The following is a 26,133-nucleotide window of genomic DNA, read 5'->3' on the forward strand; positions in this document are numbered from 1 at the left end:
AAATTGTAAACAGCTTTTGTCTCCAGTTTCATCTGAAACTACCCTATTCAGCCCTTAATGACCCTTCTACTGTTCTCATTGTTCTGGGTCTGAGGATGGAGTTGTAGATGGGGGAGAGATTATGTCTCAGGCCCTCTTCCTGTTTAAAGAAGGATTCTCTTTCCTAACAAAAATATCTCCTTTAACTCCCCTCTCAAACCATTTCTTTTCTCTGTCTGAAATCTGAACCTCACCATCTTCAAAGGAGTAGTTAGTGTCTTTGAGATGGAAGTGTACAGTGGACTGGGGTCCAGAGGAACTCTCACACCAGTGTTGGTACATCCTCTTATGGAGTAGCTGTTTAGTTGTTTAGTTTAGTCATGTGGTAATACAAGAATCGCTCCACTGTGTTTTTAAACTCCATACACATTCACTAGAATCATCAATTTATCGTCCGCCTTGTGTGCATTAAAAGCATTTATCCGAGCTATCACACCACATTTCAAATAGTAACATAATAGCACAGTTTGACTTGCATCTAAACTAGAGGTGCAATGCTCTGATCTATACAACACTTCAGCCTCAAAGCAGTTGTTTTACTGTAGACGGGAAACAACTGTCAAACATGTGCTCACAACTTTTAGCTTGTAGCACGCTGTCTCTTTGCTGCGGTATCCCATTGCAGTCTTTGTGCTCATAGATTAAAATCTCACTAGATTCTCTTTGTTCTGTGGTTTGCACTTTTTCTCTCACTTTTAAAAATTGCTTAAGACTGAAAAATTCAGTCGTGTGTGGCGGGTATAAGACACCATCAACCGATTAATCTAAAACTAAAAAAACTAAACTAAAAGCTGTCGACTGCCTCACTGTAGTTTGTTTTCATGCTTCCGCATAACTTGCGATCTGTCCTGACTCCTTTGTTCTTGTGTCCAGGGAGCCATGGCAGCCACATACTCAGCCCTGAAGAACTCCCAGCCCACCCCGGAGCTCAAGCCCATCCAGAGCTCCTTCCTGGCCCAGCGGCGCGTCAAGAAGCTGCCCTCCACCTCCCTGTAGAGACTGTCCTCCGGCGGGCTCACTGTGGGGGGGGTGCCACCATGTGCACCCCCGATACCAGCCAAGGAATCTGTGGTCCCGGCCCCCCTCTGGCCCCTCCTGCTCCCTCCTTGGTCCTGGAGGTCTGCGGGAGGTCACGGGAGGGGTCAGAATCTGAATGTATTTGTACGTTGCATGGGCCACAGCAGCACCCATGGACACAACCATGTTTTTTCGTTTGTGACTCTTCTTCTCATTGCTGGATTGGTGCCGGTCGCTTGCTGCACGCTTGTCTGTCTGCCTGTCTGTTTTGGTCACTTTGTTATTCTTGTAAAGCTGATCAATCTTTGTATTTTCAAATCTTGCTGTCCCCTGTGACAGCACGACCCAGGGTTCCACCAGGGTTCCACCAGGGTTCCACCAGGTTTTTACTTTCAAGTGGCTTTTTTTCTTTGGATGAAATGCTCTTCTAATATTGGCCATGAGTGGTCAAATAGATTTTTGTCTAAAACCTTGAAATTGCACTGTGCAGCATGTTGACTTTACTTTTATATGCATACAAATTTAAGCTATTTTGACATGAAAAATCGCGAGAACATGATTAAATAATTGTCTAATTATGCATAGAACAGCAAACCATGGGTTTCCAGTATATATTATTGACTCATCTGAAATCGCCATAGGTTATTTCATTCCAAGTAATTTTGTTGTAGTGTAACTAGAATTTCAATTGTCAGACAGCTAAAAACATTCAATTTGATTTTCTTATTTAAAATTATGCAAGAAAAGGCTTTAAATGTATTTTGAAAAGATGATATTTCTATAAAGAGAAAATATGATGGAACCCTGACTGAGCTCTCGTACTGTTGCACCTGCTGTTTGGTGTTTTCTTATAAATTTAACTCTGAAATCCTTCTGCCATAAATGCCTCTTGAAGTGGCTGGGTCCCACCACTTTGTCTCTGCTCTGAACATGTCGATGGCTTCTGCATTTGTCTGTGTGAGTGCACTGCATGAATTTGAGCTTGTTTTAAACGCTGGCAGCCATTTTCTGTTTGTTATTCCTACAAACTTTAGTAAAATGTTTTAGTGGCATTATGTGGAAAACACTCGCTCCTGGAGAGAGGCGGGCGATACATCCTCCGTATTACATTAGTCGCACAGTTGTAGATGTACAAATTTAGTTTTAGTAGTAGCCACAGCTGCCGTGGGGCTGAATGCTGGAAACATGGCTGCTGATCTGTGTCTACCGCACCTTTGACATCCTGCAATCATTTGCTCACTCACCATACGCACAAGGCTGAGTGAAGCGATTGGCTCAGCAGTACAAAACTAGTGAGGCACTGGTCAATGCTAGAATCTTTTTGGCCACATCATCCAGATTAGCACAGATATAGTTCAGCACATTTCACACTGATAATTATTAAAAGGCCTATGTCGCACTATTTTTGACCTATGTTGTTTTGATAATGTTGCTTCCTCATCACAAACAGACCCGGACTTGTGTTTTTCATTCATACATGTTTAACACACATATCTTGCATATTTAAGTTTTTCTCAAACTGAAAACACTGTGTTCCTCGTTGTGATGTCATTAAGTGTTAATACAGGAAGTGCCCCACTGTGTTTCTAATCTCCATACATCTAGAATCATGTTGAGCTTTTCAGCCCTGGATGTTGATGTTACAGCTGATGTTGATGTTACAGCTATTGTTTTAGCCACATTGAAACTTAAAAGTAAAAGTAAACATCTTAAGGTTATTCTAGAGTACTGAAGAGTAAGCAGTTCAACTAAGGCAAAGAATGGCTTAAAACTACCACTAAATGACATCACAAGTTGTAATGGAGCACTTTAAGCATTGGGGATGCAGTCAGCCGAGTAATTCAGGATTACTCAAACACGTGTGAATGAAACAAAACACAACTATGTTTTTGAGGAGGGAACAGAACTAGAACATGGATCAAAGTGAGGCATGAGGCAGTTCTGCTTGATATAGGACCTTTAGGAGATGTTTGCAGTCATGTCCAGACGTGCTGCCCCTCCGACTGTATCTCCTGCCTCTCTGAACGCTGTCGAGCTCTGTGTTAAGCTTCTGTTCTGCTCGTCGTTTAGTTCGTCCCAAATGTGGTGATTTGAAAAAGGACAAAGTCTGACGCAGCATGTCCACCAGTATTTTGTGAATTGTGATTTCTCTGATTCTAAATATGATGTGTTCATACAGTTGTGTTCTGCCAGCACATGGCTCGTTTGGAAAAGTAGACAAGGGCAAAAGTCAGTGTTTAATATGACACTGTTAATGTCATTTCTGTAAACAACCTATATTTTTACGTCCCACTTCTCTCTTCTCTCTCCACTCTCTGTGTTATTGAAAGATCATTTTTACCATATTAGGCTTTTCTGACCAGAGAATGTCCAGAAATGGGTGGAGGAAGTCGGTAAAACATAATATAAATATACTGTCAGAGAATTTGATAAATGCAATTATAGCTTGTACTATAGCTTGTACTTCTTGAGTTTGTCCATCCATGACCAAATGTAGTACTCACTGAGTAAGTGTTTTTACCATTCAGAGACCATGAGAGCGCATACATTGGATTTGCTGTATTTCCTACGAGAGCAGCATACAATAATTACATTAAGTAGTAATTAGTACATTTTACTCAAGGACAAGATAAGAACCTTGTTTTTGGGAAAAATGGGATATGATCTAAGTGATACAGGCTGAAATGCAGGAAACATGACAATCTTAAATTGTAGAAAAGTATCAAATTAATTTTAAAAAGTACTTGAATTAAGTAGTATTTATCTAGATTTAGTAGATTTTTACATGTCTTGAAACAAGATTGCCAGAAAAATAACTATTCTAAGGCTCAAGTTTTCATGCTGTCAGGTGAATGCACAGCATTTCAAATTGGAATGTATGTTTTGAATTGTTGGACTGTTTTAAAGTGTTATATTTAACACTTCTTGTGGAGAGTCTATGACCATGTTGTCTCTATAGAGACTTTATGGCTTTGTGTGGAATGTTCAGCAGTTTGGCATTTAACTTTGCTCTTTTACATGAGTCACTTACAGGTGTTTTTAATTGCTGAGAAATACCTTGAAAACCTGCAGTCTCACTATGAGCGAGCTCTTCTACCTGTAACTCGGCATGTTATTGGAGTTAGATGAATTTAATGCCATTCTGTGGAACATTCTAGGCCTCCACCACAGAATATTTCGTTTGAGCGTGTGCTCTCTTGCTCCTGGCTGCTTTTCCAAACTCTACTGCTCCTCTACTGTAGCTTGGACACCTCCAAAGTGCTACACTGTCCCTCACCTCTGAGCGTAAGCCTCCTGGTTTCTTTTTTTCTTTGTGCGCTTGAAGATCCTCTGGAACATATCAGCCGCAGGTGTGGAGCCTCTGAGCGTAGACCTATCCCAGCAATGTGCCTAGGCCTACACTAGAGGGCAGAGTGGCCACATATTAGCCTCAGGGCAGACTTGCTTGCTAATATTAGTGCTAAATTGGGATTTGTACAAGCCAATATCAAAACCAGAACTGATGCCAGCGCGGAGACTTTCAAACTGAGTATTTTATCACTTAGTTGAATTCTAACTAATCATAGGAAAAAATGCCATTCATGTTCTATAAAAATAATCTGGCCAAACTTGGTCTGGTGGTATCACTCGCTTGTCTCAAGTTTAAGTTTAATGCCATAATGTTGAACATTCCAAGCAAAGCCATAACATCTCCATGGAGACAACCCTCCACCAGATATTACATAGTGCACCTTTAAGTATCACTACTGTAAAATCAAAGTGTCTCTTTGGCTCCCTCTGGCTCTGAGGCTAAGCACATGTAGGCCTGTAGTCACATGTAGGCCTGTAGTTCAGAATACAAAGCCTCAGCAGAGCTGCTTACCTCATCAGGATGGAACCTGCTGTAACTCCTTTTGTTTGGTGGCAAAACTCTTTTCTGAATTGATGCTATGATGTTATTGTATGATAAAGATGAAGATTTTTATATCGGACAAATATTAAAAAAAATGTTGCTACAACAAGTTGCCTGTGTGGGTTATTTAAGAGACTGTTAGAATATTTAGTACTGTGAGTATCAGGTGTGATCCGTCCCCAGCCTGTCCCTCAGCCTGTCCCTCAGCCTGTCCCTCAACCTGCCCCCCAGCCTGCCCGCAGCCTGCCCCCCAGCCTGACCCCCAGCCTGTCCCCCAGACTATAAGCAGCTGCTTAGGGCCCCTAGGCCACCAGAGGGCCCCCAAGAGCCCATACATTAATATTGAAAATAATATATCAAGTTTTATTGGGGACAGAGCTTGTGTGTTTACAGCAGCCTAAATATCCCTCTAAAACAATTATATTTGTTTTATATCTATAGTAGCAAAATATCTGCTGCCGCTACATTTGTTTTTGAGTCGGGCAGAGGTGAGGGCAGCTATGTGTTTACACCAGTGCAAGGACCCGACATAATGTAAATTTAAGCCCACTGTCACCAACTGGAACACATTAAAATTAATCAGAAACGAAGAAAAAATGTCTAGAATAAAAAAAAATCTTGACCCCTTATAGGTTTGTGTTCTGTTCTTGTGACTGTGGTAGTTGTAACATTTTGGACGTTTTCAGTCTGATGTTGGTCAAATAAATATGAATATAATTGGTCAAGGTGATGAGAGCAGAGTCATAATGTGTTAAACGTGAATCACCAATAGTTGAGCCAGGAGGCATCCGCTGTCAGGGGCCCCAGAGACAAATTCAGCTTAGGGCCCCCTGAAAGCCAGGACCGGCCCTGGTGGCTGCTCGTCTTCCTAGGTCCATAAAAGTCAACATTTCCGGTATACATTTCATGAATACTGTCAACAATTTAAAAGATAGAGATGCACATCAATTGTCCATCATCCACTTGTACATTTTAATGATAAAAGAGGGTTTGTTTTAATTGATTTGATATTAGAAGGGCGTACGATCCATGTCTCAGCTCCTCTACAGAGAATAGTTGACTTTATGTGTTCACTCCTCGATCTGGGGACTGTCGGCTTGCCTGGGGTAGGCAGGCTACATGATTGTGGTAAAACTCACTAAATAAAGTAATTATTTAAAAAAAAATAATAATAATCTGGATCACCATGATTTGACGCCATTTGTCTTCCTTGACTAGGCCAGTTTGAAATGTATTTCTCTAATACTGAGCAATAACAGTGCAATAAAAACTTCAAAGTACCACTCTAGCTGCCGTGTTCTGACAATCTGGACACTGTTTTTCCGTCTCTATTTTGGTCTTAAAATGTGAAAACCAGTAGGCTACTAGTTATGTTTTTTTACAGTAGGAAGCTGAAGTTGTACATTCCAAGCATTGTAATCATTCACTGCAATGAGATTAAAAGCAGTTTTCACAACCTCTCAGGCCATGTAAAGCTTTATATTTAGATGCAGACAGTACTCAGCAGACTTTTTTGACCTTAAGAGCTGCTTATACAATATATCTACTGGAGCAACACACATTTACTCAGTCTGCGTAGTTGAGCAGAATTATAATCAAGGTAAATAATTAGAATGTCCAAACTGCTTAAGTTGAGAATAACTCTGGACCACTGCAAACCAAAATGAACTAGTTGTGTTTTTTTGTTTTGTTTGTTTTTTTGCGTTTTTAAGACCATAAAATCAGGTTCCTTGCCTTTGTTTCCTGACTCAATGATCCTGTAGACCCCCCTCTTTTCCGTTCACCGTCTCTGGAGATCACTGAGACTGAAGCAGGAGTGAGTGATCCTGCTAATGCGCTAATGCACCTCACACACTGGAGCTTTGCACTGCAGATTTAGACAAGTTACAGGAACCAGCACGAGCCTGTCTACAGTCCCAATCGATACAGGTCCAGACAGACAAGGTAATGCTCGCCTAATGCACCAGGTGCACAGCTCACACAGCTTAGGGAACGGCTAAAATACACCACATACTTGTATGACAATAACTCTCTCACCTGGGGACTATGAGAAAGGTTAAATGTGAAGATTTTCAGCATGTTGCATCAAATACTGGATGATGGAGGACACAAACCTCCAACTACAAGAGGCAAAAAACAACTTACAAATGCATAAAGCAGTCAGCAAAGAATATGGGAAAACGTAAGTTTCAGCAGTGAAGCATGGATGAAACCAGGACAAAATTCAAGATTAAATTGAGATAAACTTGCTCAGTACTATCAGCTGTTTATGTCTCTGTCTTGTCCCAGCCCTACTGTTCATATAAGTACTTGAGTGTACAGTAACTGTACTGTTCATATAAGTACTTGAGTGTATAGTAATTGTACTGTTCATAAAAGCACTTGAGTGTATAGTAATTGTACATGTGTTGTACTGTTCACAAATCTCACTTGTCCTTCTGCCACAGTAAGATGCAAATGTCCCTGAAGGTGAAGACTGTCAGTAAATGCTGCTGCAGAGACAATACGTCTCACAGGAAACACTGTTGCCATGAATGATGGCGTTTCCGTGTGTGTATCTATGTGTGTGTGTGCGCACGCATGTATGTGTGTCTTTCGGTGTGCATGTTTACTGTTCTCAGAGCTACTGACTTATACTACTGATGATGTGATTTAACAGTAGGTGTGTGTGCGGTGTGTGTGTGGTGTGTGTGTGGGTGTGTGTGTGTGTGGGGGTGTGTGTGTGTGTGTGTGTGGGGGTGTGTGTGGATGTGTGTGTGTGGATATACATACACACACACACATATATATATATATATATATGTGTGTGTGTGTGTGTATATATACACACACACCCCCACACACACATTATATATATATATATATATATATATATATATATATATATATATATATATATATATATATATATATATATATATATATATATATATATATATATATATATATATATATATATATATATATATATATATATATATACATATAATGGCCCGGCCCCTCTTTCAAATTGTAGAACCCATTGTGACCCATGTGTCAAAAAGTTTGCCCACCCCTGCCTTAAACAGTACTTTTTACTGTACATTTCTGAAAATCTACTTTAACAAGCCCATATCAAATATTTAACGTGTCCCATTGAGGGTGTGAGCATGAATAAAGGTCGACTGGTTCAGTCTAACTTGTAATAAACACACAGATTTGAAGTATTCACTGTATTGGTGACCAGTCTATGGCTCTCAATCGACCCTCAGCTTTGTCTGTGTTTTTATATGTGGCCCTTGATGAGAAAGGTTTGGACACCCCTGCACTTGGACAACCTGTCAGGAGCAGTGGGCAACAGTAGTACAAAAATGTTGATGAATATACACAGAAAATGCTGGTGTCGCTATAGTGTAAGTATCGCAAGTATCAATTCTTTTACTAATAACAAGAATTTGACCAAGCTTGGCCTGTACAAACAGTGTGGTGTGTCCTCCTCCGTACTGCGTTTGGCTTGGAGCTGTCTTGGGCACTCCTGGATGGTTGTTAGATTTGAACTTGGCAGCTTCACCTGCTGCAGACCTTTATCTCAGACAGAAGAGTTCAAGATGTCAGCTTTTAAAATGTCTCCCGTGTTGTGGAACAAACCTCTGTCAAGGCCCACAAGAGCTGGAAAACTGTAGTACTACAACTGTAGGCTTGTGTAAGGTCTTGAAAATACTAAGATTAGGGTGAAAATATGTCCTCTGTGTTTGACCTATCCTGCCGTACCACTAGGACAGGTATGCCCAAACTGTGGCCTTGGGGCCAAATGTGGCACTGAGACCAATTTTACTGGCCCTCAGGCCTTCAGTTGAACTGGCCCAATTGATCATAATCAGTACTTTTTGTGACAAATTTGAGTAATCCTCCCAATATAACCTAAATAACATCACACTGCATTGCCATTCAGACCTATATATGACCTATATATATACCTACATACCTAATATGTTAATATTTCAAGCCTTATTTAAAGTATGAAGTCAAAACTATTTTAAATGCACCATCTGAATTATTGACTGTATTCACCACTGGTCTGTGACCCTCCGTGTGGCACTCCTGCTTTATAAGATCTCAAAATCTTAAAACAGCTAAACACTTTTACTTTTTACTCTTTAAATACATTTTTAAACAGGTACTTTAATACTTTTACTTTTACTTGTGTATTTTTTGTATTTTTACTTCAGGTTTCACCAATATCCTTCATAATAGTGACCAGTTGTACGGCTGCATGTAAGTCAGGTTTAGACAGTAAAACAATAAAACATGAATAATAAATATTTAAAATGTTTTTATTGAGTTTTATTTAGTCTTAATGCAGGGTTCAAGAGCAGATTTCGTCTTCTCCATCTTAGTGAAGCAGACGTCTTTCTCGCACAACTGCAGCGATTTCAGCTTTGAAGATGGCACGTTTCTGGACAGCTCGTATTTTTCTCAATGTAGCATCTTCTTTGATGCTTGTGTTGATGTCCATTGTTGCCGTTGTTTTGTCATCCGTCTGCTCATCGGCCCTGGTTTTGCCACTCGTGCTCTGGCCTGTCCCTTTCCAGCTGGAGGCCTCTGGATGGGGCCAGTCTTGTCCTTTCAGGGCAGGGATGGCAGTGTCCTGTTCTTTTACTCGACTGGCCATCGCTTCATTGTTGCTTTTAGCAAAGGCCAGTTCCTGCGTGAGCTGTGTTTTGTCTCTCAGTGTACTGTGAAACTGCTGATTGATATTATGTACACTGGTGACATTATCCAGCTCTTTTTCTTTCTTATGGAGCTTGATCTTGAAGTTATACACCTCCAGCTCCATTTTTGCTGTCAGGTTTCTGGTGTTGTGAAGCTCCTGTTTAAGCCTCTTGATTTCCTGTCCTGCATAGATGTACAGGTTTCTCAGCTGTTTGTGGGTGCTGACGTGGGAAACCATCTCCTTCTCCTTCTCTTGGAGCAAAGCACTGACTTTTTGAAACTCCAAGTCTGTGTTAGCTGTGGCCTTTTTGAGCTTGTGCAGCTCCTTTTTCACCCCCATCATCTCCATCACTGACTTGAGATGCTTGATTCTTCTCTGCCGATGGTCCTCAGTCTCTTGCTGCAGTTCTTCCTCCTTCTTTTGGAGGGCATCAGTAAGATTTTGGATCTCCAGGTCTTTCTCCTGGTCGATCCTCTCCTGATTTTTGAGCCTCAGGTCCAGTGCTTGGCTCATTTGGACCTGATTTGCGAGCTTGGCCCTCGTTCGCTCCAACTCTTGGCGGAGTGCCCTGACCAGAGCGCTCTCGTCCAGGGGCACCTCATCCAAGAGTACCTCCTCCGGGGGTACCTCATCCAAGGGTACCTTGTTCAGGGGTACCTCATTCAGGGGTACCTCATCCAAGGGTACCTCATCCAGGGGTACCTCGTCCAGGGATACCTCGTTCAGGGGTACCTCATCCAGGGTTACCTGGGCCGGACCTCTCTCCTCTGGGTGTGAGGAGTCCTGGGTGGTGGGAGACTCCAGGTGGGTCTCCTCTGGCTCTTGATCGTCCCCTGATGGTGTGGGACAGAGCAGAGCCTCCAGGTTGAAGTCCTCATCGTAGAGGTGCATGTCGTCCTCATACGTGTACAAGTACCAAGGCTTCATGGTGAAAGTCGTGGAGCGATCGTTTTCTGCGTGTGTTTCCATCGGTGTCTGAGAAGTTATGAGCCAAATGTGCGCGGGAATTTATAACAAAACCTCTGATTCTAGAATGTGACATCATCACAGCCGGAGAGAGAGTGATGGAACACCGTTGCCTAGCAATCAGACACACACACACACACCCATATAAATATATATGTGTGTGTGTGTGTGTGGGGGGGGGGGGGTAAGTGTAAGAGTATATGTGCCTTATGCACATAATGTGATTTAACAGTAGGTGTGTGTGTGTGTGTAGTAGGTGAGTTTCTGTCATAACGGGTGAGTGTAGCGGACCAAAGGATGCAACTCGGGGAATGTTTACAGGATTTATTGTAGAAAATAGGACAATGTACGACCAGTGGGTGATCCGGAGGTGAGCAGGTGAGCAGGTGAGCAGGAACACAGGACACAGGAACAGACCACATGAAGGGACGACAGGACGACAGGCAGACCAGACGGGCGTAGGGCAGAGCAGGCAGAAAGACATCCAGGACCGGAGCACGACAAGAACACAAGGGCGACAGGAATGCAGGCAGGAAAGACGTGACACGACAGGGTGAAGTGAACATGACAATGATCCCGTGCTGAGTCTCCTCTCCCAGCTCCTTTTATGCCCAGCAGGCATGTTGATTGCACTGATGGGCTGCAGGTGCGCACAGGAGGAGCCAGGAGCCCAGCCCAGATCTGGCAGGTGAGGGAGGGAAGGAGCACGCAGGGAGGAAAACCCGGAGTGGACACTGCAGATCATGACAGTTTCACACAATCACTCAGTAGATTTTATATTAAATATACAGTGTTGAGAAAGCTCTTATGCTGAAATAGTGAATAGATTTTCATTTTTATAACAGTGTCTCAGTCGGGAGAGTCATTTTCTCAATAACAAACTTCGTGTGAGTAAAAGTGCTTCCCACTCACACTGGTTTGGTTCTGTTTGAGCATAGTTTAGTTTTCATCTAGACTTGTTCTGTTGACCTTATTTGGCCCCTCATACTTTGGCTGTAAATGCGACTTAACTGCACTTTCTTTGTGGTGATACTTCCGGTTAAGTGGGAAACTCATACATTTCAATGGAGACTTTGGGAAAGGTTTTGCAGCTAAAATCTAATTTAAAGTAGTTCATGTGTGTGAAATGTTTAGTGTTCATTGTCAACACTACACCGATTCTCTGGAGACTTTAAAATGCCTTTGTGCTCCCTGTTTTACTGTCCCGACTGCAGTCTCATGCTCAATAATACAAGGTGACTGGCAGTGCCCACAGTAATGTCTTCTACTACATGCACATTATTGCGTAATAAGAGCTCTCTTGACCACGAAATTCCTCTATGACAACAACAGAAAATATATGTATCTTAAAAGGTTTTGTTGTGTGGAGTCAATTTTTCACTTCCTCTTGTGGCTATCCTACAGTGAAAAACTCATCACACAAAATGATGTGGCCACTCCAAACGCTGCATCTGCTGTTGAGTGTTCAGAATGGACAAGAGGACAGGCTGCTCGCATCAGCACCAGAGTGCGTCTGTGCTATATCCAACCAGCCAATCAGCTTGAAGCAGCATCCTCCCCAACAGCCAATCAGCATGCAGCCCCCCGCTCCACCCACCCACCAGACACAGCATTCACAGGCAGCACTCGGCTTTGCTCACATCCCTCTTTAATGAATGGAGCCTAAAGCTTCTCCGTGGGATTTACCACAGCCATGAAGCGGGGGCAGAGGGACCAGCAGGATCGGGGGAAGGAGGAGGCCAGTGCTGACCACATGGATGTGCCTGCTGCAGCTGAAAACCCTCCAACCCAACCTCCGGACCCACCATCCTCCTCTGCACCATTAGCCATGCTACCATCCAGCTCAGCTACTGCCCTGTTAGCGCTAGCATCCCCAGGCACCAGGCGCTCCATCTCTATGGGGGACTTCCGCAGGGTGACAGGGGCGCTGCTGGCCACCTCAGACCCACCTTCAGCCTCAGCCACAGCCCCCTCCTCCAGACTGGTGACCCCCAGTTCCAGCATGGAGTTTGAGGCAGCCCGAAGGAGGTTACTGGAGGTGGAGGAGCGACAGAAGGTGATCCGTGAGATGGAGAAGAGGCTGGAGGAGCTCAGGGAGGTATTTGTGAGATCTGAAGAGGAGGTGGTGATTCACGGAGAAATTGTGTCCAGGATTACAACCTCTGCCCAGCAGGGGGAGCTCTTTGTGGCAGAGAATACTCAGCGTTTGAAGAAGGGATTGAAGTTCAAGAAGCACCGGCCCACCATTGTGTTTTCGTCTATGCTGGGGCTGAGGACGTGTCTGCCCTGGCCCGTCAAGCTCAAATAGAACAAATCAGCTTAACTAGGGTGTGTTTCCTGCATCAGAAGAAGCCTATTCTTTTTAGAGTGGCAACACATTCCTAAGGTATCGTTCCAAATGATTTGAATCTATTAGCCTTAAAGAAGACATATTGTATCTGCTATATAGTTATAATCTACAACATCCGTGGATCATTATGTTATAATTTGCGCATTTTAAATCACAATATTCATCTAAAACAACTTAATAAATTAAACAAGTCTGCTGACTTGCTCATTAGAAAACTGCAGTGCCCAGTGGGAGCAGACATCACCGTAAACATCACAACAGTCATTAAGTTGTTAGCCCCTCCTATGGATCATGTCAAGCTCGTGAGTCAGATGTATCTTGAAAATAAGCGATTAAAGATTGCTCAAACATGCACAAATCACTCCGGATACAGTTTTGAGAGGATAAATGAGAAGAGGAAACAACTAAGCTGTAAAAGCTCTGAAAAGTCCCTTTTGCTGAACACGTCTGCTTTAAAGCTCTATTCTGATTCTGATAAAGATGTATTCTGCAGAATCATGTGAGCTTTTAGCCATGACATAATGCTGTTACCTCCCTAAACCTTGTGTTTTGTTTCATTCACACATATTTAAGTAATCCCGGATTACTAGACTGTCTGCATCCCCAAAGCTCAAAATGCTGTTTCACCTTGTGATGTCATTCAGGTTAAGAGTTAAGAACATAGATCAGAAATGGTGCAATGTCTAGGCCCTTTAAATTGAATGTAATGAGCAGCAATCTCTGTATGTTCATAGTCTTTAGATTTATTTCTGACCACTGGTGATTGGAGTTGGTATTACTTGGCCAGGTTGAATTTAGTCTTTAAAATGTTCAGTCCTTCACGCTGGCCCTATACAGAAACTTTTCAATTTGCTTTTTGAGACAAATGGAGTTCATTCTGGCCCGGCCATTCTGTATTTCAGTCTTCACTGCTCACCTGCTGCTTACATCATTTTTGCTGATCAGTCTTCTGCCTAGACACTTTTAACGTAACAAACATAGTTTTATATAGGAAAAGAGTCTGGCTGGCCAGGCTAAAATCGCTGCAATGTTCATCTCTGATTGTCTTTTCTGGAATAATATGATCTCTGCATATATCTGCTCACATGAAAATTGGTTTTCATTCGGGGATTAAGTTACGTTAGAAGACTTTGCACAGGGTCAAGGACGTGACATTGTCCTGAGACACCGAGCCCTTCAGGACGACAGGAGGAGTACGACAGACACTGAGATGCATGGATGACTCATGGACTGCAGCGTGGTTTGGGCTTTCAATATTATTTTGTAGGACAAGAACAACACACATATATTGTGTGTTAAAATGGCTTGAATTAAGGCTTGTATTTGTTATGATCTAGATGTTAGACACTTGCCAACAGAATTAGTCTGCACTGAATTTTTTTTTTTTTTGCAGTTTTTAGTTTTCGTTTTTAGTGAAATTACTTTTTCTATTGGCAAATCTCACTTTGTCAAAAGTTAAGATCAATACTATTTAATTCAAGCTATTTGAGTTTATATGAGGTTGAGTCTGTTGCAGTGCAGTGTGGGTATTACACTGAATCACAAGGACACGTGCACAGAATCAAACGCACAACATGGACTTACATGGTACCTTGGCTTGTGAAATATTTTTGGTTGAAGTCGGCAGCAAGAGGAGACAGTGGGAGGAGCTCTGCACTGTTGGCCTCGTTTGGCCCAGTCTCCAGGCAACCACTCCAGAACAACCGCAGCACACAGCAAAAAGTAATATCTGCACAAGTTCAAATTTGGGTAGATTTGTCTTGAGTACAATTTTATTTATTATTTATTTTTTTACAAGAAAATGTAGAAATGTAAGATGTATTTTTCCTGTTAAGAACAAAAGCCTCGTTCCATTGGTAGATGATTGTACTTTTACTAATGTGAAATTTACTCAAAACAACTGAATGGGATTTTACTTTTTTGCATTGCAGTACAACCTTCCCACCACAGCCACTCCCATCACAACCTCCCCACCACAACTACCCCAGCACGAAATCCAGCAGAAACAACAGTCATGAGGAATGAGCACTGTCTGCAAACATTCAGACTTTAGTTAGGTTCAGTCTTTTTGAGGATCCGTTGAGGCATGAGGCATGAATAAATCTTGCAAATATATAAACTTCAAATGAGACTATGCAAAAGCTAGAACAATGTAAGGATGTATTTAGGATAACTATACAGAAAATGAAAAAACTGAATAAAAAATATAGAGTAGTGTGGAATGCTAAAGTAGACCTAATGCTATTCTCCTGGCCTATTAAATATAATAAGACTAATGCATTTCTCCATTTTTACAACAAGTAGGGTTGTCAAACGTATTGAAAATCTGACACGAAATGATTGGATTTGGTAGATACAGTATATAGGTCCTTCTCTGTGGCCTAGATCTTTCCTCACAGTTACAGAGATGACTAATGGCTCCTGTTCTCTGCCACTCCACCAATCAGCAGCTCCACCACCAGGCTATTTTTGAAGGCTCCAGCAGAGTTCTACACCGGCTCTGCGAGGGGGCCGAGATGTGCAGACATGTGTGCAGGGGCAGTGTGCAGAGGCAGTGTGCAGAAGCACTGTGCAGAAGCACTGTGCAGAGGCTGTGTAGAGATGTGTGCAGATGCAGTGTAGAGATATGAGCAGAGGCTGTATGCAGAGGCAGTGTGCAGAGGCAGTGTAGAGATGTGTGCAGAGGCTGTATGCAGAGGCAGTGTAGAGATGTGTGCAGAGGCTGTGTGCAGATGCAGTGTAGAGATGTGTTCAGAGGCAGTGTAGAGATGTGTGCAGAGGCTGTGTGCAGAGGCAGTGTAGAGATGTGTGCAGAGGCTGTGTGCAGATGCAGTGTAGAGATGTGTGCAGAGGCTGTGTGCAGAGGCTGTGTGCAGAGGCAGTGTAGAGATGTGTGCAGAGGCTGTGTGCAGAGGCAGTGTAGAGATGTGTGCAGAGGCCATGTGCAGAGGCCGTGTAGTAGGTGTGTGCAGAGGCTATGTGTAGGTGTCTGCAGAGGTAGGTGTGCAGAGGCCATGTGCAGAGGCCGTTTGAAGATGCTGTGTGCAGAGGCCGTGTGTAGGTGTGTGCAGAGGCTGTGTGTAGGTGTGTGCAGAGGTAGGTGTGCAGAGGCCGTGTGCAGATGCTGTGTGCAGAGGCTGTGTGTAGGTGTGTGCAGAGGCTGTGTAGAGGCCATGTATAGGTGTGTGCAAGGCTGTGTGCAGAGACCGTGAATAGGTGTGTGCAGAAGCCGTGTGTAGAGGCCATGTATAGGTGTGTGCAGAGGCTGTGTGCAGAGGCTGTGTATAGGTGTGTGCAGAGGCTGTGTATAGGTGTGTGCAGAGGCTGTGTATAGGTGTGTGCAGAGGCTGTGTAGGTGTGTGCAGAGGCCGTGTGTAGTGTGTGCAGGGCTGGAGCTGGAGGACTGGATTCAGTTGAAGTCTAAGCCTTTTAAAAGTTGAATGTTTTTTGAGCTTTGGCTGAACGATATGACGATGATGAAAATGAATCGTGATCTGTTCTCTGGACGATGGTCTGTTTCAGTCATATTGTCATTTAGGGATTCAGTGCGTCTTTCTTAAATGCTGCTCTATGCCCAAACGCATACATGCTCCCCCACTCACTCCTCCTGTTGATCCACCTCCATCATGCTCAGTGAGTAACAGGTGGATTTAACCAATCGCACTGAAGTGTGACCTCTCAGAAGAAGAACATCACTGTAGTTACTTCTCTCTCTCTAGAATCATAGTTGTGTTGAAATTGTGATCTAGGGTTGTAAAACTAATTGCAAATTACGAATTGTTCTGAAAACCAACAACTATGTGCACTATTCAACTTTTCCAGTGTAAGGTCTACCTCCTGATGTTCCACAGTATGGCATTAAAGTGAACTATCTCCAGTGTACTCAAGCAGATGCCACCAGGCCAAGTGTTTTTGATGAGCTAACAACATTATAAAATCTCACAAGAGTCAACTTTGTGTGGTATAGGAGCTTTAATAAATGTGAGCTGTGTGCCGTGCTGTGGAATGGACACAAGCGAGTGGCAGACCCCCACTAGAAAAGTGCCACAGCGCACCTTTAATTGAAGGCATGATGAAGTTGCATGTGCTTATTAAAGAGGGCTCTGCTTCTGTCCAGTGAAGCTATAGACAGAGAGCTTAATTCATTAAGGGCTTGAAAATAGGACAGTCAAATTCACTCGATCGTGATCATTAGGTTTCAAACAGGTCACAGCCGAGTGACCTCATAACTGAATGTTCCCAAAAGCATTCCAAGGCTGCTGGATCCGAGCACATCCAAAGCAAACTAACAAACACACAAATCACATCGGCCTTAACTGTCCTGGTCCTATGTACAGTCCTCAGATACATACAGCGGTAGCACTTTAAAATATTGTCCAGGACTTACTAGGTGCTTATGGTGGTACTTAGTAGATTCTTGACTGGTAATTACGGTGGTAGTTACTGTGGTACTTGCAAAGGTACTTTTGCTTGCCAGTATGTCATATGTCTAATTATAGCATATTCTTTAATATTGTGTATTAAATCTTTTTTCTAACTGCAGTAACACCACCACTAAACCACATCGGTATACCCCTCAATATATACCATTATACCACTATTAGTGTAAGTACCACTTCTTGTACCACTATAAGTACTGCTTTAAGTACCACAAAGTACCGCTATTAGTTATATTGTATAAGTCGTAGCGAAAGTACTGGTAAGTATCAGTATGCCAAAGTACCACCACAAGTATCACAGGACAATAACCACAATAATTACCACTCTAACTACCACCCTAATTACCAGTCAAGTATCTGCTAACCACTGTAAGTACCTAGTAAGTCCCGGATCCTATTTTAAAGTGCTACACATACAGCATATGTTGCCTTATGTACATCCACAGTTATGATGCAGGTGAGAAGTGTGACATCACGGTGCAACTGTCCAGAAACATGTGTTCACATTCAGGTCAGACCATAGACTGTGTAAAGAAGTGGACTGAATGAGTGTGACGTCACCCACAGAGTTCAGCTCCAAATGAGGCTCATCGAGGCTAGAGCAGTTATAGCGGCTAATTTGGGCTTACTTATTTGTGATTCCGGCCACAAGTATCATAGCAACCAGGAGCGATGCTGTTGAAGGTAATGCTCCTTCATGCCTGCTCGGTTAACAGGGAACGAGTGATAAAAGGCGTCTGATTTGTTATTAATGTTCATGTCTTGATTTACAGACATAACAGTGAAATAAAAACCCCAGGATCATGTAGAGTTGGTTAATACGAACAATTAAGACCAAAATGACGAGTCTGACAGCAGCAGTTACAGAGAGAGGGAACACAGTTTTTCAATAGAAACTGAACTGGAGCTGGAAGTGCATCCATGATCACTTCCTGTTTGGAATGTGGTGGCTAGCAGGTTAGCTATGTCCATTTACATATACAGTCTATGGGTGAAACTTTAAAAAAGGAAATTTGTATTGCAAAATAATCAGTGAGTATGAGTATGGCTACGTTCACACTAGCACACAAATCAGACCTAAACATGGACAAAATCCTGCACCAGGACTAGACTAGGACAAAATCCAAACTTGAACAGGACTAAACTATGTCGACTTGGGACAGAACATGACTAGTGTAAACGCAGCCTACTTCAATATTTACAGCCTGAATAACTCAGATGCCCTTTTCTTTACAGCACAGTAATATTGTAATAATAATGTGCTTAGAGTAATAATGAGGACAGAACACAGAACATTTAGCATCTGTTTCCTACTATTACAAAGAAAATACTGCTCATGTTTCATTTGCAGTCTTCATACTGGATTAAGTGGATTATCACAGTATAAAGTACAATAACTTTTAATGACCAGTTTTTGTCTCCAAAACTTTTACTCAAGAGTGCTGTTTCTTCAATAAAAATATTGCTCAAGTTGAAGTAAAAGTATGCTGCTAAAAAGCTACAAAAAAGTACAATTTCTAAAGTTACTCAAGTAAAAGTACTAGCCAGCTCTGGAAATGCCCATGTTTGCACTTTACTCCAGGCTATTACTGTGCTGTAAAGTGTTTCCAGTGTCAAGCAGCATGGACCTCCACACTCTTTGTCTTTGTAATCTGTGTATGATAATAATCTGTGTTCAGAGTGTTTTGTTTCTAATTCTGGGTGTCAGATGAGCATAAATATCAATACTAAACGAGGCTGGAATTCTATTGAATGCATCGATCACATGACTCTCACAATGTACTATGTGTGGACTGAATGAACTCTCCCAAAGATCTGTGGGCTCACTGCAGGATGAATGTACTCTTATAGTTTAAATGTACATGTTTAATGTCGTGCTTATATGAGTCTGGACCTGTTGTCTGAAAAGCCCTGTTCACACCTGGAGTTTACCTGCATCTTGCCAGAACAGGGTCGCATGTGAACAAAGCTCTAGCACAGGACCATTTCTTGGTTTCCTGGTTACAAGCTTTGTTTCTGAAATACTCTACGTGGTTATACTCTATTGGCTCTGTGCATAACAGCGCCCCCAATCTCACTGTGAGTCCAGGTTTATATCTGCAAGGTTCTTAAAGAGTCACGCTAAAATGAATAAATATTTAAAGATCAGACAGTGGACAGGTAGGTGCAGGTGGATCAGGGGTCAGAGGTGAGAGGTTAAGGTCAGACAGTGGACAGGGACCTGTAGGTGGGTCAGGGGTCAGAGGTCAGAGGTTAGGGGGTTAGGTTCAGGTAGTGGACAGGGAGCTGCAGGTGGATGTCACTGTCATATGTTAAACACTCACAAATAAAATGAATACATCAACACAGACACTTTACTTGTTTAGAAAGAGACATGATTGTGTCTCAATGCTAATGCTAATGCTAATTTTGAGTCATAATAAATATTAAAACAACACCACAGACTAAGGTATTGTACAGATAAAATAATTGGGTCATCTGAGTGTTCTGGGACCTGTGAATGGGGCTTTAGATGGAAGTTTGATCTTTTTTTGACAAAAAAGATCTTAAGTAGAATATTTAGGTATCTGTACTTTGCTTAAGTTAACTTTACAGTGGATACTTTTTACTTTTACTTCACTACATTTGAGAGCAGTATCTGTACTTTCTACTCCACTACATTTTCCACTGCAAGTTAAAAAAAAAGCTTTACTGAACAAACAAAATAAATAAATGTAAATAATGTATAAATAAGTATGAATAATGTTCTAAATACACAACAGTAACAAGCTTCAGCTCTTTACAAAGGCACCGAGCTTAACTTGAAAACTCAGGGCACCACTCAGGGCTTTGGAAAAATTCTCTTCCACATGAGATGAAGAACCACTCACAAAACCAACATTAATATGGGCTCTGTACAAGACTGGCAGTCCAAGATGATGAACACTACTGGGTCAACACTGGGTCAAAAATAGTCGACTTTTCAACTGCAGCTAAACCCAGGATGAATATGGGACCTCCTTGGTTCTGTAGATATGGACAGATTTTACATCCCTTTAACCAGAATTTAAACAGGTCCAGACTCATCAAGCCTCTGTCTCTCTCAGAAATGCTTTATACCATGTGTTTGTGAATATATGATCATTATAGACTGCAAAAGCACATAGCTTATGAAGTGACTTGAAACTTTTTGAATGAAAACTTATCTCTTTCTTGCTTTCTGCTCCTGCTTCAGTGAAAGAATGAATGTTCTGTATTGTTACTTTAATCTACGTATAAATCTATGTATGTCATTTTCCAACACTTGAGCACCGCTGAAATGTAATGTATGTATGTATATATGACACTTTTGCTCAAAGCACTGGTAGTTTTTGTAACATTGGCTGCATTGTAGAATAAATGAGGAAATTCAATGAGTGCTCCATAGTGTTTTTGTTCATCGTGTTACCAGGCTGAGGATGGCCTGGCTGTCTCTGTCAAAGTAAAGTACAGCTCCACGTTTTTACTGTCTTAAAACATGAAAAATAGAAACAGTTCATTTTAAATTGTTTGCAGTGGTCCAAAGTTATTCTGCACTTACCTTATGCATTAAGAACATCCTTATTATTCACTACGATGAGTTTAAAAGTGATGACAAAGACCTGCCTCAAGAGCTCCCTATGCATTATATCTGTACACAGGCAAAACACAGTTGATGAACTACATGGAAAGAAGTCAGGTACAGGATCCTTTAAATTCTTTCTTAGACAGATTTGTTCTCATATTGGACAATACGTTCTATACACATGATGAGTGTGCCCCTCGGACTATGGGCGCTACACAGAGAGTCTGGAGTATTATCCAGACAATTTACACATTTTATGACTACATGACCTAAAAAACTGGAAAAACATCCAAATATGCATCTTACCCTAAACTCAGTTCCACAGATCTGGCCATTTTGCATGTACAATGGGCCCCTGTAGCAGCGAGCGTTTGTCCACTGAAGGTTGATGGTTCGAATCCCGCTCTAGACATAAACACCATTGATCATCCACTGACTCATAGGTTGGCAGTGCGATTCCAAGTCCCACAGATGAATGCTGTTGTTGCGTCCATGGGCAAGACATTTTACCCACCTCGCCCCAGTGTCTGTGTGCACTGGGGTGTGAATGTGTGTGTGAATGTGAGTGGTTCCTTTGAGTGCCTTGAAAGTGGAAAAGTGCTGTATAAAAAGGTGACCATTTCCCAAAGTTACGTACCTGACTTTTCAGGTTTAATTTTTTATGTGCATTCAAATATTACAAACTCCAATGACTCTGCTGTGTGATGCTGCAGGACTGGGGTCACCTTGAGGGAGTGCACTACAGTGGCACACCCTCCAGCTGTGCCCTCCGCATCACTCTGCAGCACGCTAATGTTCTCTGAGTGTTACCTAATGGGAACACTCAGAGCCCAGAGTTTTTGACTGCACACTCTTTTTACCAGGCCTGGGTTTGAAAAGTTCCGGTGTGGTGCATTAAGCTGCGGTTGCTCACTTAATGAAGGGCAGAAGGCTTTTAGAGGTCGGATGTTATGGTCAAGCTTCCAAAGAAACATTATGTATTATTTTCCATGGGAGAGATTAAGCCTATTATGCACATCATAAACCAGAGAAGTGCCAATCACAGCCAACGGCACTCAGCACAGCCAGATTAAAGGTTTATATCTGCTTTTAATCCTCTGCATCAAATAATACTATCCACAGAACCCATTAAAATATATGTATTACTCAGAATTCTGCAACGTAATGGATAATATATGAAGGCTCTGCGGGTGCTACCGGAGAGCAGGGCAGTTATGTAAGAGGCCCGTGAGTGTTTCATCATCCTGTCGCCGGAGTAGAGGAGGCCAAGGGAGTACAGAGGAAGGGGGTCTGCTCTCTCCGGTACAATGGTACACGGGTCACTTTGGAACTACAGAATGTGCCATAGTTTAACATGCAAATATTTGAATCAAAATTACAATACATCTTGATATGGAATTTAATATAATATCGTCCACTGCAGACAACTAAATGTCCCTGTGTCTCTATATGGGTTTCATGTCACTTTTTCCCTGTTTAAAGGTGCAAGACTCCAGTGTATAGTAGCAAGCATTCCGTTAGCGGTGGATGAGTACTTACTATCACCTCAAAAAGAACACACAGGAGCTATAGAGCAGAGTATATTTATTTTACATATTTAAAAACATATTTACAATGATTTATCCACATCTTTTGACACTCACACCAAACTGCTCAAGCTTTACCACAAACCACTTATGTGTCAGATCTGGTGATATACATGACAACTTTTGAAATATGTGCCCAGTTGACAGAATAAGAAATACTCTGCCTGGCCAAAAAAGTCACCACCTGGATTTAACTAAACAAATAGGTTGGGGTTGCTGCAGTTGGTCAGGTCTAGGTTCAGCAACAATCTGTGCTCAAAGAATGAGGTCAGCTGACACCTGAATATACTGAATGACCAGGTTATTCCATCAATGGATTTTTTCTTCCCTGATGGCACGGGCATATTCCAAGATGACAATGCCAGGATTCATCGGGCTCAAATTGTTAAAGAGTGGTTCAGGAGCATGAGACATCATTTTCACACATGGATTGTCCACCACAAAGTCCAGACCTTAACCCCATTGAGGATCTTTGTGATGTGCTGACCTTTTTTTTTGGTAGCGACTTTTTTTTTTGGCCAAGCAATGTATGTCCAAACATGGACTATAAGTAAACCCTCAACTGTTCCAGAATGGAGCCAAATGGAGGTGTGGCTAACAACGTTCAATTTCATGTATGTATGTTTGTCGCTCTGTCCTCATCTTCCTCCTCTTGTGTCTGGACATGATCCAGCATGGCGCTGGCAACTCGGGTGACAGTGGACGACAGACAATAGGAGACAGACTGGTGGACAGATCAGAGCAGACCTTTCACTGTTTAAAGTGCTGCAGCCAGAAATTGTCAGCAGTCTTTGTTTAAACAGAAAGGCCAAATCAGCTCAATCATCACACTTAGCTGCAGTTTTCCTTCAGAAGGTATTAGGTACAGTGTCAACTGTCCGGTAGGGGTCTGTTTACGCTTTAGTTTTAAGTGTAAGTTACAGCAAATACGTTATGTCAGTTTATTTCTAAGACACTTTTATGGAGAATATGGAATGCCAGGAATATTCCACAGTATGGTATTAAACGTCTCCATCTTCATGTAGACAAGACACCACCAGGTCATGCTACAGATCAGATCTATTTATTGACATTTATTTATCCAGGAAACATGTTAGATGTACATGTTTTTAGTTGTAGGGGAAACTGGAGCACCTGGCATGGGGAGAACATGCAAACTCCACACAGACAGGCCTCCCATCTCCACGGAATCGAACCCAGGACTTTCTTGCTGTGACGCGACAGGATCCCATGTTTATAATATGTGTTTGTGCAGGAATAGCATCTGATTTTTTGGTTTTTACACCCATTTTTTTATGTGGCATTTCTGCACATTCCTGCTCTCACACAGGGGCCTGTGTAAAACTGGTTTGATTTGTAGATCTGATCTAGAATTAGTATTTGAAATAAGTGACACAACGGCATCAAATTGTCCTTTTTATAAATAGGACAAAAATATTCACAATATAAAACTCTTGAGGGTTGCTGGTTCAATAAAATGATGTTAACGATCCCATGCAAACACTGCCCTCTACAGGAAAAGCAGTGTAATCTCCCTTTCAGTCCTTAGGCTCCAAAGAGTTCAAAGTGCAAGAATTCCAGGTGTAGTTCCCTTTGAGTGTTCAGTTTATTTATATGTGGGAGAACGGCGGGTTCTCCCAAATGACCTATGGGTAGAGCGCGGTACGACAGGGGGCGCTCTCACATGACCTGTTACATTCTCCTGGCTCATGTCAGTTTGAGAACGTAGTTGACTGGAAATGTGCCGGTCCTGGACACGTCTCCCTCTATGTGGCCCACCTGAAAGAGACAAAGCAACATCCAGAGTCTTTCACATGGACGTGGTAAATGTATCACAGTATACACGAAATACTACACAGACCATTCAAAGCTTTAATGAAACAAAGTGGGGCATGTCCCAAACAGCTCCCTTCTCCCTTCCCTTTGCCCTAACACTCGCTTTTGTGCATTCCTGCGAAGGGGAGTGCCATCCAAAATGATCCAGGGAGAAGGGCTCATAAGGCCCTTCACCGTGAGTGAGGTGCGAATGGTCCCTGAACAGAGCAGCCCCATGTGCAACACGCATCAAACTACTTAAGTTCTACATTTATTTAGGTCTATTTAGAAATGTAAATATCATAATTTAGAAATAAGTGAGGTCATCTACGCATTATAAATGTAAGAGAAAATGCTTCAACTTTTCCAGACCAAAAAACAGTGAACATCCTTGGTGAAGACACAAATGCTGAGAGAGGGGTTTTTATAATGAACTATATAAAGACACTGGTGTAAAAGAGAATACTGGAATATTCCGGGAACTGTTTATTTTAACACTGCCAAATATTTGCACAGCACAAATACTAAAACCACCCAGAAGGTGGCAGTATAATGCACTGTCAAGAGTGTGGGCTTCTATTAAATTCAGGAAGGAGTTGAAGCGAGTGCAGTGCATCTGAAAGCAGAGTGCTAAACAGAGGAATGAAGGGCCCTGTGAAGGGGACTTGACAGTGGGTACAGTGTAAAAGGCTAGGGGGAGGGGAGCAGGAGCTGGTCTAGGGAAAGGCCATGTAGTTCCACTTACCCACCAGTGGGGGTCACTACTCCCTGTGACAATGATGATTTCGTCCTTGAAGAAGGCGAGGTGTTCTGCACTCACAGCTCTACAGTCCACCAGAGCGCGCACACGTCTATGATGAGGCCTACTGCCCGACACCTGTACATAGGCACACAGGAACCTCACACACCTCAAACTGCAAATCTAATCACATAATCACATGTACAGTAAATGTGCTGAAGCCTGCTCCACACACCTGGAGTCACAGAGGAACACACCTCTTCAAATTGTAGGAAGTATCTCATTGCATAATCACATGTACAACACAAAATCATGTCTACACAACACAAACCATGTGGGATGGAGTGTTCACACTTGAGCACTTTGAAACCAATTCTGATGCACTTACAGATAAGTGCACTTTGTTTGTGGAGATGTGAACGTCAAACCAAAGCAGATCAGCACCAAACAAGCACACATCTGCTCTATTAGAAATCAGAGGTCTCAGTGCAGCAGACAGTCGAGGGGCACACCTGAGTGCTAGAGTCCTAAACACTAGTATTGTTTCAATACTGTTTTTTTTTAAATCCAATCCGATACCTACACTTGGTCTTAGTGTACTCGCCGATACTGATACTAGTGTACTCGCCGATACTGCATAGTGTGAAGTAGACTAAGGCTAAGAGCAAACAATAGCTCTAATAAAACAAAAAATTAGATTTTGGGGACTAAAATGTTGAGTCAAATGTATTTAACGATAAACTGTGCTCATGTAAACACAAAACAAAGAGGTACCGCAAATGTCTTTTCTGTCATTATGTGTTTTAGCCGCAGACGTCAGAAATGGCAGTACTCGCATCGATGATATTGAAAGTGGTAGTGGATCGGTGATTTGGAGTAATAAAAATGTAAAAATGTCTGAAAAATTTGCTGATACCAATATCGGTATTGGAACAGCCTTATACTTACCTTAATAGCAAATACAAGCATGTACAAGAAAGGAAAACTACAGATGAGCTGTAAGTTTAAAAAAAG

At 42.2% G+C, this 26,133-nt stretch overlaps 3 protein-coding genes across 5 annotated transcripts in view; 2 read left to right on the forward strand and 1 right to left on the reverse strand.

Annotated features, from left to right (window-relative positions):
* rps6ka1 (ribosomal protein S6 kinase a, polypeptide 1) overlaps positions 1-5,053 on the forward strand; it is an 80,199-nt gene extending 75,146 nt beyond the window's left edge. For 2 of the 3 annotated variants that reach the window (XM_033987878.2, XM_033987876.2), the window contains exon 21: positions 913-5,047. In XM_033987878.2, coding sequence (XP_033843769.1) covers positions 913-1,035 — 123 coding nt within the window. In that variant the 3' untranslated portion in view covers positions 1,036-5,047. Of the gene's footprint in view, positions 1-912 lie in introns of all 3 variants that reach the window. The other variant, XM_033987877.2, reaches the window with a different exon arrangement.
* A 7,247-nt stretch (positions 5,054-12,300) lies between these two features.
* Positions 12,301-12,915, forward strand: LOC129457352 (uncharacterized). The gene has a single exon (XM_055231251.1). It carries the CDS (start codon positions 12,301-12,303, stop codon positions 12,913-12,915), a length of 615 nt encoding a protein of 204 aa, XP_055087226.1.
* Positions 12,916-22,547: 9,632 nt separating this feature from the next.
* asap3 (ArfGAP with SH3 domain, ankyrin repeat and PH domain 3) overlaps positions 22,548-26,133 on the reverse strand; it is a 55,021-nt gene continuing 51,435 nt past the window's right edge. Inside the window, exons 25-26 of the mRNA XM_055231244.1 lie at positions 25,126-25,257; positions 22,548-24,344 (exon numbers count right to left, since the gene is read on the reverse strand). Of these exons, the coding sequence (XP_055087219.1) occupies positions 24,273-24,344; positions 25,126-25,257 (204 nt within the window). The 3' untranslated portion in view covers positions 22,548-24,272. The remainder of the gene's footprint in view (positions 24,345-25,125; positions 25,258-26,133) is intronic.

This window comes from Periophthalmus magnuspinnatus, chromosome 22 (genome assembly GCF_009829125.3).
Source record: "Periophthalmus magnuspinnatus isolate fPerMag1 chromosome 22, fPerMag1.2.pri, whole genome shotgun sequence".
Lineage (NCBI taxonomy): Eukaryota > Metazoa > Chordata > Actinopteri > Gobiiformes > Gobiidae > Periophthalmus > Periophthalmus magnuspinnatus.